Source organism: Aedes aegypti, chromosome 3, assembly GCF_002204515.2.
Source record: "Aedes aegypti strain LVP_AGWG chromosome 3, AaegL5.0 Primary Assembly, whole genome shotgun sequence".
NCBI lineage: Eukaryota > Metazoa > Arthropoda > Insecta > Diptera > Culicidae > Aedes > Aedes aegypti.
In genome coordinates, this window is record NC_035109.1 from 39,778,959 (window position 1) to 39,793,065 (window position 14,107).

At 37.1% G+C, this 14,107-nt stretch overlaps 1 protein-coding gene across 3 annotated transcripts in view; it reads left to right on the plus strand.

Annotated features, from left to right (window-relative positions):
• LOC5580273 (E3 ubiquitin-protein ligase RNF13) overlaps positions 1-14,107 on the plus strand; it is a 64,866-nt gene that overhangs the window by 29,948 nt on the left and 20,811 nt on the right. For 2 of the 3 annotated variants that reach the window (XM_021853775.1, XM_021853777.1), the window contains exon 2: positions 4,756-5,276. In XM_021853775.1, the coding sequence (XP_021709467.1) occupies positions 5,145-5,276 (132 nt within the window). In that variant the 5' untranslated portion in view covers positions 4,756-5,144. Of the gene's footprint in view, positions 1-4,611; positions 4,681-4,755; positions 5,277-14,107 lie in introns of those variants that run through there. The other variant, XM_021853776.1, reaches the window with a different exon arrangement.

A 14,107-nucleotide genomic window follows, 5' to 3' on the forward strand; every position in this document is an offset into this window, starting at 1 on the left:
CTACAGATGACACGCAGGCTTCGTCCTTTGGCGGAGAGGCCTGTGTCATCCGCAAAAAAAGATTGTTGGCATCCCTGAGGTAACTCAGGTAAGTCAGATGTGAAAATATTGTATAATAATGGTCCCAAAATGCTGCCTTGGGGAACACCAGCTCTTATAGGAAGTCTTTCAGACATGGAGTTCCGATCATTAACCTGAAGTGTACGTAGTGTATGTACAATGTATGTTAGAAAATTAAAGTTTAATTATTTTTTTTTTATTTTACAATCAAGCCTTCATGCCAAACACTGTCGAATGCCTTTTCTATGTCTAGAAGAGCAAGACCAGTAGAATAGTAAAATTTGGTGAGTGGTCGAATGTTCATGTCGAACAGATCGAATTGTTCATTGGCAAAAATTGAATTTTCATTGATGTTGACCATCATTCTGTTCAAAATGTCTTTTTCAAAAAGTTTACTGATAAAGGAAAGCAAGCTGATTGGACGATAGCTAGAAGCTTCTGCAGGATTTTTGTCTGGTTTTAAAATTGGAACAACCTTAGCATTTTTCCATTTGTCAGGAAAATATGCTAATTGAAAACATTTGTTGAATATATCAACTAAAAATGATAAGCTACTTTCTGGAAGTTTCTTGATGAGGATGTAGAAAATTCCATCATCGCCAGGAGCTTTCATATTTTTTATTTTTTTAATAATAGTTCTCAATTCTTCCAAATCAGTCTCCCAGGAATTTTCGAAAACGTTCTCTTGATTGAGAATATTTTCAAAGTCCTTAGTAACTTGATTTTCAATTGGACTAATTAGTCCTAAATTTAAATTGTGCGCGCTTCCAAACTACATAGCAAGTTTTTGAGTTTTTTCGCAATTATTTAGTAATAATTTGTTTTCCTCTTTCAATGCCGGTATTGGCTTCTGAGGTTTTTTCAAGATTTTAGATAATTTCCAAAAGGGCTTAGGAATATTAACATCAAGATTAGAGTCAATAAATGTTTCATATACATTCCAGTCGGCTCGAAAATAATTGAAAGTGGAGCTGATAGGATTGAGAATCGCTTCTTGGGATATTTGAAATGTAACAGGGACATGATCAGAATCAAAATCAGCATGAGTAATCAGTTGGCTACAAAGATGACTAGAGTCGGTTAAGACCAAATCAATCGTAGATGGACTTCTAGAAGAGGAAAAACATGTAGGGCTATCAGGGTATTGAATTGAGAAATATCCTGAAGAGCACTCATCAAATAAAATTCTGCCGTTGGAATTACTTTGAGAATTATTCCATGACCGATGTTTGGCATTAACATCACCAATGACAATTTTTTTTGACTTATTGCGAGTCAATTTTCGCAAGTCAGTTTGGAGCAAATTAACTTGCTGTCCAGAGCATTGAAAAGGCAAATAGGCAGCTATGAAAGTATATTTACCAAACTGTGTTTCAACAGAAACACCTAAAGTTTCAAAAACTTTAGTTTCAAATGACGAAAACAGTTGATGTTTTATACGTCTATGAATGATGATTGCAACTCCCCCACATGCCCCATCAAGTCAATCATTACGATAAACAAAAAAGTTAGGATCTCTTTTGAATTTAGATCCAAGTTTTCAATACGTTTCGGTAATAACTGCTATATGCACGTTATTAACCGTAAGAAAATTAAACAGCTCGTCCTCTTTACCATTCAGAGAATGAGCATTCCAATTTAAAATATTTAAATTATTATTTGGATCCATTAGAAAAACGTAATCCAATAACAATTTGATTTGTAAATTTACACCTACTTGGACTGCTTCAGTCATAGTGGTGGCTTTGAACATTGCATCAATCATTAGATTCAATTGTTCAGTTGGAAAATTAAAATCAGAGGCAGACATATCACTTGAAGTGGGTACATCTGATGATTTCCCATTAGAATTTTCGGTAGACGTAGAAGCGGAGTAGGAGTTACCTGTGGCGATAGGGTTTTTTCCGTTTGATTTGAAACAAGTAGAATGGGTACTCATAGTACGAACAGGGGAGGAGTTCAAATTTCCTGCTACGATATCGGCAAAGGATTTTCCGTGGGTAGATACATTTGAAATTGAAAGATTTGAACGACTACCCGACGGTTTAAAATTAGTTCGTTAATGAGCATGATTATGATCTTCCTGATGGGTATAATTCATGATCAAGCGATCGAAAAATGAGAAATGAGTATTGTTCGATATTCTACCACGGAAATTCCGGAAACGACCGTTATCGTAACGGATATTATCTTTCATCTGCCTGGCACGAGCCTCAATGACTCTCTTGCGTGAAGGGCAATTCCAAAAATTTGACTTATGATTAGCCCCACAATTAGAGCATATGAACTTGGTGGTATCTTCCTTCACTGGACAGACGTCCTTGGCATGAGAAGAACCTCCGCAAATCATGCATTTGGCATCCATGCGACAATTTTTTGTACCATGACCCCACTTTTGACACCGACGGTTCTGAGTGGGGTTCTGGTAATTTCCTCCAGGTTTCTGGAAATGTTCCCATGTCACACGGACATCAAACAAAAGTTTTGCTTTTTCTAAAGCTTTAATATTATTTAGTTCTTTTTTGTTAAAGTGAACTAAATAATATTCTTGAGAAAGCCGTTCCCGAACAATGCCAGATTGGGTTCTCTTTTTCATAATGATTACTTGGACTGGGAGAAATCCAAGTAAATCATTTATTCCATTTTTGATCTCTTCAGGTGACTTATAGTCACTTGAGAGACCTATCAAGACGACTTTGAACAAACGTTCAGTTTTGTCGTCATAAGTAAAAAATGTGTGCTTCTTCTCTTCAAGATGTTTGAGAAGAAGTTCGCGATCTTTAAGAGTTTCCGGCAAAACGCGACAGTCGCCTTTCTTTGCGATTTGGAAGGAAACCTTGATTCCCCTAAAGGAGTTCAAGATCTCCTGCCTAAATCCCCCAAATCCGGAACAACTGACCACGATAGGCGGCACTCTTTGCTTCCTCACTTGAATCAAAGAGCCTGGGCTAGAAGCTCCTTCGATTTGGTGTTCGGAAAATTTGTCTAGAGCATCGAACTGATTGCTCATTTTGATACAATTATTCATTTCACCCTTGGAAGAAAGTTCGCATTCCGGGGAAACGTCCTTTCTTCCATTCTTGCCATGTGTAGTGACAGTTTTAAAACCCACTTTTTTGGAAGGAAGTAGTGAATTCAGAGATTCACCCTTCCTTTTGTTAGTTGTTGATACCATGTTTAGTTAATAAACGAAAGAAGACGTGACCTTCGAGAGGTTTTTTCCCAAGACGGTGTCCAAGAAGGATTACCACCGCTAGCTTTCGCCAACGGGTCCAACGAAAAATCGAAGGCACGGGTCCAAACAAGGATCGTAAAGGGATCAATAGTAGAAAAAATAGTATTGAAAAATACTGTTTTAGTAGCACTGAAAAGTACCGTTTTTAATTTTAGCACTGAAAAGTACTGTTTATGTAGCACTGAAAAGTACTGTTTTATTGCTTAGGTAGTTTTTAAGGAAACTTCTAAGAGCAGAGAGAATTCGTGTACACACAGCACGAAGGTACTATGCGCACTGTGAGAAGAGAAGAAGTTTGTAATCTTTAAGAATTTTCGGCAAAACGCGATCGTCTTCTTTCTTTGCGATTTAGAAGAAAAACTTGATTTATCTAATGAAGTTCAAGATTTTATAGTTTGTAGTCTCATTCATGTTTGCAATGATTCCAATGTAGCTCAATTAAACCGATGATGCAACAATGGTCCTTTTCAACATTATATCCCGTTGAAATCTTCGTATTGATAACGTTATTCATTACGCATGCACTCTAAACACCCATGTCGAGCTGATAATGCATAGATCCATATTCGCTCACCACAACTAGGGCACTAATCGATAGATCACAACAGGTCACGGTACAGGCGATGACTTCATACGCGGAAAGAGCACAAAACCATATATTCAATATTTGCAACCACCACACCGGCGACCGGCCTCGCTAAAGAACTTTACCATTGGCAGCATCAGCCATCATGTCAGTTCCACGTTAATCCACGCATACTTATTTACTTATGTCGACAACGAAGCGAAACCTTATCAGTGATTATTTTGAGTTCGATGTCTGTGTTTCTGATTTCACTCTTTGTTGCGCTTGCTGTTCCAATATGTTGCTGTTGATTTATAGCGAACAGTGCGCGGCGATAGGGATCCCTCAGAATACACTTTTTTATTTAGATCATGTCAGTAGTTTATTTAAGGAAAAAGCTAACAAGGAGTACGATGAATGTATCTTTATTATCTAGTTCCAGTACTTTGGTCGAGGAATAGGATAGAGGAGTTCTAGCTTAAAAAGTAACCCTTTTCTTCACGTCCTTCTTTGTGACATTTCTTCCCAACTAAGATATACTTAATCAGTTTTCTGCTTACTGTTCTTATGAGCAATTCCACAGTTATTAACTAAAAGCTTGCTGTTTCAATTTACCCTTTTTATATGTGTAAATCGAGTGGCAAGCACCAAACTTCTTTATGCCCTGAAAAATCGAGAAGAGTACCCTCACCCCCTTTCCAAATTTCCAATACCGCCTCTCTTATCAGTTTCGCTTTTATGGCACACGAACGCCTGGCTCGTTCGTTAAAACCGATCAGTCATCAACGAGGGCTTGCTCTCAGTTGCTCTTAATCTAGGTGTAATTAATTTCACAACACAAAAAATGACTTCACATGAGCTAATTGATACCATTTGTCAATCTCTCTATTTCCAGCTCGCTAGAAGATGACCCAACTGCATCAGACAACAACGGTCCACTATCATGCTAGAACGCATCAGTGTCTCGCTGCAGCACCACCGTCTATGCTTGAACCATCCATTCATCATTCCATCGAATGGTGAACGTCACGACACAACCGCTGCTAATTCAATCGAGCTGATATCACCACTAGCCGCATCAACCCATATCAGCTGTTTGCACGTTGATAGGCTTTGTTGAAGCGCAGAAGTGTTTGAAGTGTTGTTGTTACATCCATACATACGAACGTTTATCGAAAAACAAGTGACATGAATCGATACTAGTGAAGAACCGGAAGCCTAGCGAAAGTGCTTCGCCCAATTTAAGACTCTGGAGTTTCCTGTGACTGGGTGCCAACCGAAACGATGGCCCTGTCCATAGTGAGCGCCTTCTTGGTCAGAAGTCTGCTGACCAACTACCATCTAGTCCTACTGCTCTCAGTCTTCCTGCTGTCGAAAAGTGCCAAGGGGGATATTCTCGTCTATCAACAAGATCAGGTACGTTCCAGTGGTGGCAACCTTGAACTAACTTTTTTGTAACTCGAAATCTCAGATCGATCATCTCACGCTGTGTGTCTATGCACTCGTCTATATTTGCATGAGCACGACACGGCGGCACGATTCTAAGTTGCTACCCATACTAATCAATTGTTAAAATATAAATATATTCTGTAATAACGTACAGTGACTCAATCTCATCTGCATACAGGGCTCTGGTTTCAAATCAAGTTGGTAAAAAATCATCAACTTCTAAACACTTAATCAATAATAAAGGTGTCATCTATTATTTACGGATTTCATTTATTTTTATCTCTTGAAAAATGTAAAATCATTGAAATTGTGTTCAAAACTGATCCAGTTCTATATCCATACATGTAGCATTCAAACATAGGTACCTACAACGTTTTAAACTAAATCTCGTGTTAAGTATCATACAAACGTATCTGCAGTGATCGATTTCTCTTCGTTGATTTTCTCTTTGAATCAGTACAAGAAATCGAATTTTTGAAATATTTTACGTGATTTTAAGATACAGCATGACGAAGCACGATAAGTAGTGTCAGTGTTCCCTTAGTGGACAGTCCCCTATAGTCGCACTAGTGGCTTTTTAGGCCCGTTTTGCTATAAATCTTTTCAAAACATTTTTTGACATGAAGGTCAGGAGCTATTTATCTAAGTACCATTGATACACAGCTCGATTTTGTTCAAAAAATGATCGAAATAATTAGTTTTGCTTAAAATTTGAGCTCCTTTGCGCCTATAGTAAACCTATTGTTCCTATAGTAGCACTACTGAGAGAAACTATTTTTATTATACGAAATAATTGATGAATTAAGAACTTTTTTTACATCAAACGAAAGCTATTGATCCACACTTTGTAGGAAAAATATAAAAGTTTTGTAAAAATACGGTTTTGATAAGTATTTTGCCAACGCCGTGATGGTAGTGCTACTATAGGAACAGAAATTAGAAATAGTGCTACTATAGGCACATGTAGTCCTATAGTGGCACACGCGATAATAAATGCAAACATTTGAGATTTCGTAGTTTTCATATTTTTCCCACAAAACCAAGAAAAAAAGCTTTCAGATGATGTAAAAATAATGAGCCTAGCGTTATTTTTTGATTTTATACGAATTTTTGTTCTTAGCTATGCGGCTATTGGTACATCGACCCTACATACTTTATACTGAACTAAAAACAATCGAAAACAGCTCGCTTGGGAAATTCCAAAAATTTCATATTGCCAAAATCGAAGTCTCTTTATGGTGCATTCTTCAAACAAAATTTATTGTTAATTTAATTACAAAGTCATCCTACAATCTTAGTTTGTAGAAATTATTGGTAATAATTGCCAATATCTAACAAATGTTGGAATCTTGCGTCCTGAGGTGAAAAAATGCTGACAAACTTGCATCTTGTCGCCTTTATTCACAGAAGAGAGGATCGACGAAGAGAAATCGATCATGCGACTTACGCCCTTATTCTAGCACACGCTTGATATGTAGAAAGTATGCTGATACATTTTCAGCTATATCAGTGCAAAACCAACTCAATTTCATTACTTTCAAAATGTGGATAGCAACAATCATTAACGACGCATTCAATTGTCAATGACGGCCTACTACGCTTTAACTCTTTTTCCCCATGACTTTACGAAAAAAGCGTTTTTATAAAATATGCATGTATAAACAATGTTGAAAGTGGGCTGATTCTTTCGAAATCAGTTCAATGTCTTTAGTTGTTTTTCATTAACTGTTTATCAATAGTTTAACTATTGAAACATTTCGTTGACTTTTGGATTAGTCTGATGGGTAAGGCATCATATTCTAGTAACTCGGAGATGAACCAGCCATGGGCTGAAAGTCTCACAAATAAAGTTAATAATAATAATAATAATAATTCTTGTAACTAATGCAGAGTATCCATCTGAGTCGGTTTGTTTAGAATTGTTCGAAAGTCAATAGTGCTAACTTCTATCTTTTGTTAGCTTCAGAGCACCAATGACTTTCGAACAATAATATATGATAACTGTGGATACTGAATAAATTTTAAACATTTGTAATCAGTTTTAGAGCAACTACGAGTGGATACTGGCATCTTATACTATAGAATATTTGTTAGTATAATAATATATTTTGTTTTTTGTATGGTATTCATTTGTTGCTGCCTGACAGCTTTACTTGTCAAGGCTGAACCCTCGGTCTGGCTTTCGCCAAGTTTCCCCTCTACCAAGGCTAGGCAATGGTGCCTACATGGACACTGTTTATTATTAGTATTTGTGACATGGTAGTTTTTGAAAAGTACCCATATTCCCTTGCTTCTGAGAAAAGAAAGCATTTTAAAAATCAGCAACTCCAACAGAATTTGTTTAAAATAGTAGTGTAATAGTGTCATTACTAATACTGTCTAGTCGAAATGATTTGTCATTTAAGTGTCCTTTTTAGTCATGCTATTGTGATCAGTGCTGTTAAATGTCATGATTATCACGTGAATTTGACAATTGAATATTGCGAATTTCTTCCATCCCCGTGGAAAAAGTCAGCGGAAAATGCTTTTCCTGGTGACCATTTCTGAATTACTATAGGTTCGCCATGTTTGCTGATGATATATTCCGCATGGGAAAACGCTATGAGCATTTAAATTTTTCCAAAATTATAACATTTAACAGCACTCTTGTTTTTTTCACGTAAAATTAGGGTCTCAAATGTCAATTATCGTCAAATCTTGACAAAATTACGTTGTTTAGTCGTAGTTCTAATTCATTTCGTTATTCTTGTTGTTGAAACTATTTATTGGTCATTGCGTTCATATGTCCCAAAGAAATGAGTCACTTTCCTTGTCTGTTTATAACTTTCTCGAAACTAGCATGATCAATCTCAGCGTCCTACTTTCCAAAGTTATCAATATAGTGAATAATTAAAAGTCAAATTAACTTAGGCTTTAACATATATAAGTCTTATACAAGATCGACTTTTCGGTGGCAAATGCAACGCTTCACAACGACTACTTTCTGCTTGTAAATTTTGCGAAAATGAAGCTGGAATTAGATTTTGAATACCATTGTTACCAATGAGCTATTCATTATTATGGCAATGTAAAAACCATATTAAAATTAGATTGTCGCCACTTATTTCTACTCAGTGAATCTACTAGTCATTTTCTTCAGAGTTATATTCCCTACTACGTATATGATAACGATGCGTATAGCTATCTAATTGTAAGAGTGGCATTCTGGTTAGAAAAGGCAAACTGATCGTCCAATAGTATTAATGTCCGTTCGAATAGATTAGCTATTTGAAATGGGTATCAATGCTATCAACGACGCAGAATGTCCGTTGGATCACATCCGAGGTATTAGTGCGTCTATGCCATATAAATATGACGCGGCTTTCCCATTGGAAGTTCAACAAACAACCCCCGGACCCCTGAAAACGGATGTGCATAATATCATTGTTTTAGAATCCTGTCGAAGATCTCAGAATTCATTAACCCTCTAATACCCAACCCTGCCTTTAGACGGGGTACACTTTGGAATTTTGTGTATTTTTTCGTAGCTCTGAAATCAAAATGATTTTATTTTTGTCTTAAACCTTGACTCATAACACGCATATAAGAAAAGTTTTTCATGACTTTTGAAACTTTTTTGTATTTTTGAAAATTGTTTGAAAAATTGTATTCTTATATAATCTACAAATGCCTAGGTTTAAGTTAACGTGTAATATAAAAAATCGTTTCTTTTATATTTTTCTACGATCAACCTATCGCAGAAGAAGCGTTTGGTGGTATTAAAATAATTTCAAACCAGTTTTCCTGTTAATTACACGGAAAATAAAAATAATTCCTGAAAAAAAATTAAAAAATTTATATTATTAAAAGTTTTGTGAAAACTAGAATTTTTATTATTGCTAAAAATCAGTAACTAGAAGAGGCTTCAAGAAAAAATGAAAAAGGGTAGGGATGTTCAATAATAAAAATTATAAAAATCAAAAACCAAAATTCATAGATTTGCGAATAAAAATAAATCATTTCCCAAAACGTGTTTAGAACGATTTTAGATAACTAAAAATGATATTTAGATCGAAAATAAAAATTTGGGTATTAGAGGGTTAACGTCATACGTTTAATTTCGAATACTGTCAAGGTTAAGGCTCGTTATGTTACAATATCGAGATGCACTTGACATCTCTCAACTAAACTACACATAACTGTTTAAAATCATCAAATTTCCATGTATGACGAAACAAGGAAGCACAATGAGTGGTACACTTACTTTATACTTGGAAGACACACTCAAAAATCACGTAGGTTATGCACCGCAAATGATTTTCGAATTCAGCTATCATACTTTGAAGAAGTACATGAAAATTGTAGTCAAATGTCTACCAGTGTATTTCTCGATGAGTCCTATAAGAAACGTTCCAACAGGATTTTGCCAAAGCCCTATAGAAAATTGTACGGGGCAAGCACTTGGGAAATCTCAAAGAAATTACGAAAGCAATTTGTCAAAAGTATTTTCATAAGTTAATAGATGATTTCCTCGGCAAGCACCATAATGATTTGGAAGATTTTCATAAGTACCTCCAAAAATTTAATTATTATTCCGGAAAGATCGCAACAAGAAGTATTCTAAAAAAACTTAAACTGCTATGAAACTCTATAATGAGCTTACTAGGCGTTAATCAGGATAAAAAGCTAGGCAACAGTCGGGGCAAAATCACTAATCTAACCATTCGATTTGAGGAGGAGAGGATTGCACTCACACCGCAAACAATGAACAGTTTGAAATTTCTTCAATCCCGGTTCACCAGCGTCCCGACGATTTTCTCGAGAATGTCGGCAGAAAGTTGGTAAAGTCTGCCAAGGTTGAGCTGAAAATACGCAAGGAATTTCCTATATACACCTCCCTGAACGATATTATTCCCATTTTCAAACTCGCACTTCGGCAAATCGGTTGAAAAATCTTGACGAAATGACATTCACGATATTTTATCAAACAAAAAAAAAATTGAAGTATTTTGGCGCTGCGCTGTCAACGATGTCAGCAAGAATAACGAGATCGCTAAGCGATGGCAGAGCTGTTCCGCGCTAAGGACTCACGGAAGTTTTACAAGAAGCTGAACCGTTCGCGCAAATGTTTTGTGCCACAAGTCGACATGTGCTGAAATTTTGACGGTAACCAGCTGCTTTTGATTGCGTATTCCTGATTATTCCGGATGCCACTTGTTTACCTTGCGTGTTGAAGATTTCACATCTACTCGATTGAAACACTACCTTGTAGCTTTTCTTGACAATCTCAACCACCGACAGAAGTTTTGTGGACAGCTCCGAGATGTATGCTTCGATTTCCATCGTTTCCTTGATCGCAACTACAGCGATCCCGTTTCCACGACGCACGTCTTTCAGCAGCTCCAGGTACCGGGTCATGTGTCTGGTTGCACCTGATTCCTGGTACCACTGGTGCTTTCCCTGACCTTGAATCATCGACAACGCCGTACAGAAGGCTTCTGCTTTCTTGTTGGCTAGGTTATCCGAACAAAACTTCGCTATGTGGCCGGTCTTGCTGCACTTCCTGCACGGCGGATCTTTGGCATGCGACGGCTCCGGCTTGAATTTTCCCTTGGCTACACTGCCGTTATGCGCATAATTGTCCCATGTTCCAAAATATGCAATCGAGAAAAACGCGTTTAAAGATTTTAACACCTCTAGGACTCGTATTGACCAGTTGTGTGGTAAATTAAATTTAAAACTTCACAATATTATAAAGAATAGCATGTTTATTAGAGTCAAGAGTTTGTATTATGTGAATAAAGTAAATTTAGCTACAAAATTCAAAGTGGGACTGTTATGCCTAGAAATACGGGGTTTTTGGTGAATTTCTTCGCATAAGAGTCCCACTGATAGTAGTGACCAATTATTTGCTAAGCATACTGCTGTAGATGACTGTTTTTACGTATAGATTGTACCGAATGTAGAGGACGTATATCCTCAAGACTATGTTAAGGCAGCTAATGAAGGCTCAAGTGACATGTGCCAAACAAAGCCACGTGTGGGGAAGTGAAGAAATACGATTTTATAGTTTGGGATGGAAAGCGAAGTTTTCTTTATGTGTGATAATTAGAAAATGTATGAGTTAGTTAAAGAAAGAATGGATGAGTAAATTTGAGAGTTTATAAGATGTAATAAATTCCTTAATCGACTCTTCCAACTGCAGGCTTGACAAAAACTCATCTGCGAATTCAAGGTTATTCTGCGGAGTAAATATTTAACTCAAAATTCACGACACAAATCTTCACACGATTTGACATTTCTTTGGACTTTGTTTGCAATATCATGATATTTGATACCAACATATTTGCCACTTGCACCGAAGAGCCAATTATGCGGAAAGCCCAGGTCATCATATTCTTCTTTTGACTTGACTTTTACTTCTTCTTGACTTCATCAAGCTTGATATGTCGCAAGATAGGTCTCAGGACCGCCAATATAATGGTCACTTCCTCTGGGAAACAGGGTATCCAAAACAACCTGGCATGTTATCAAGTTATCCAGGAACCTTTGAATTACCCTTCAGTAGCCTTGATTTGCGAATTTATGAAGTTTGATGTTGCCAGCTAGGTTTTAAAACCGACAGTTTAGAGGCCATTTCCCCCAAGGAACCGGGAATTCGGAAAATTCCGACATGTGGTCAAGTCATTCAAATACATTTGAACCACCTGCAGATTTGATTTGCAAATTCACGAAAAGCCAGGTTTCAGATTTGCCAATATAATGGCCACTTTCACCAGTGAACCGGTATTCGTAACAACCCAGCATGTGGCCAAGTCATCCAAAAACGGTCGAACTATTTTTATTCAGAATCATGAAGCTGATTTGTTGCAAGCCATGGGCTTGAAATTAAAGTGATCGCTGTTTCTTCAAGTGGGATTATTTCAGTACTCCTCGTGATGAATCCAAAATTACGGTAAATTTCTAATCGATGACGGCGGTTCAAAAAAAAATTGAAAAATTTTGTGATTGACCCTGAAAATTCAACTGAAAATCATTGAAAAACGAATGGGAAATAATATTTTGATATTGAAAATTTCAATCAAATTTGGCGTCATACTCATATGAATGATGAATACATCTCGATAATACAAACACATAAATCAGGTTGTGTTCCACATGGGATGTAAAGCCAACGTAAGAAGAAGTTCAAAACGATTTTCCAAAACACTAGCAAATTCAAAACTGACAACTGAACATTTTGTTCGAAATTAGCGCAGCGAATTATATAGTGTGACAGTTATGCGTAGAAATACAGTAGTGGGACAGTTATGCGTGGAAATTCAACAATGGGACAAATTGACTTGGCTTGCTTTCCGAACAGAGTTAATTTTTGGTAAGTGTTTTCTAAAACTATACGTAAAAATAAACTGTTTGATGACAAAAAGTCAAAATGCACAAAAAGTAACATGGGACAATTATGCGTATAACGGCAGTACAGTTCTGCGTTTAACGTAATAAGATTGCATGTTTATTATTTTAGTGATTACTGACAAGTTTTGTAATAGCACTTAAAATTTAAGTAAAAAAGATCAATTAACGATTTTGTTACTAAAACTAATGTCAAATATTCTGTAATGTTCTCATCATTCACGTCATTTTATAAGCTGACATCACGATATCACGATCAAAACCTAGATGTTTGGAACTACCTAGGATATGGAATTAACGGTTCCAATTCATCAGTCTTACGATGAAGATGCATCGAAGTCAAACCTCGGATTTTCAAGACCACAAATCTAGAGAACGAAACAACCGTTTATGCTGAAAATTTAACTCACTGGTCATTTGCTGGTGGTGAACAGCATGAACGGTTGTTTGGTTATCTAGATTTGTGCTCTTGATGAGGCAACCGATCGTGTCAGAAACTTTAATCATTCCACAACAAGCCTTCAAGCAGACAAGACGTGTTTGAGCTTGAGCTTGAGCTTGATTGGCCGCCCGTGGATGCTACTCCAGTATCGCCAGATCAGCTGCATTTACACAAGGAACCAACCGAATGACTGCTTGGGACTAACAGACATCCTCAGTGTATAAGTGCTGATGATCTTCTATTTTTAGACGACAATGGTGCCTGCCACGTCAGAATGCAGACCAATGTGGGGAAGGGGGAGGAATTGATGATGCATTATACTGGCACCCACGTAGACCGTATATACCACTGCATCTACGCCAGTTCATGCGGGAGTGTATGGATTGGGGGAAAGGCATGGCAGAGAGGTTTGCTTTTGTGGTTAGCAGACTGCCTTTGAATCAGGTGTAAGGAAAGGCATGCGCGTGGAAGAATGGAAGCGTTAGGGAAACGGTTACTTGTCCGTCTCTGCTTCTAGCGTTTGCTATGAACGAATAGTTTGAGTGTGATAGATTTAGAATGGAAGATAGAAGCAAGTGAGAGATACAACTACAAAGTACGAGGAAAGGGACTGGCCTGGGATTGACCCCATGACCTTCTGCTTATGAAGCAGAAGCGGTAGCCATCAGACCACCAACCCCGTCATCAAGCAGACAAGACGTGTTTTATAAGCAATACTTCAATAAAGCTATTTTAGTTTCACTCAAAGCTCACTTATTATCTGCCCATCCGAACAGAACTCCTACATTACCAGTGCGTTGATGGCGACAGACTATGAATATCACTGATGGCTTAAGTTCAGCATTAAATTAGGCAAATAAAATGTCAATTGAATTTACAAGTACAATATTTTCGACAGTGCTGCTGATGGATTTGAACTATATGTTGCTCACTGATAAACTCTAATAGTTTGGAAAATTACCACGTG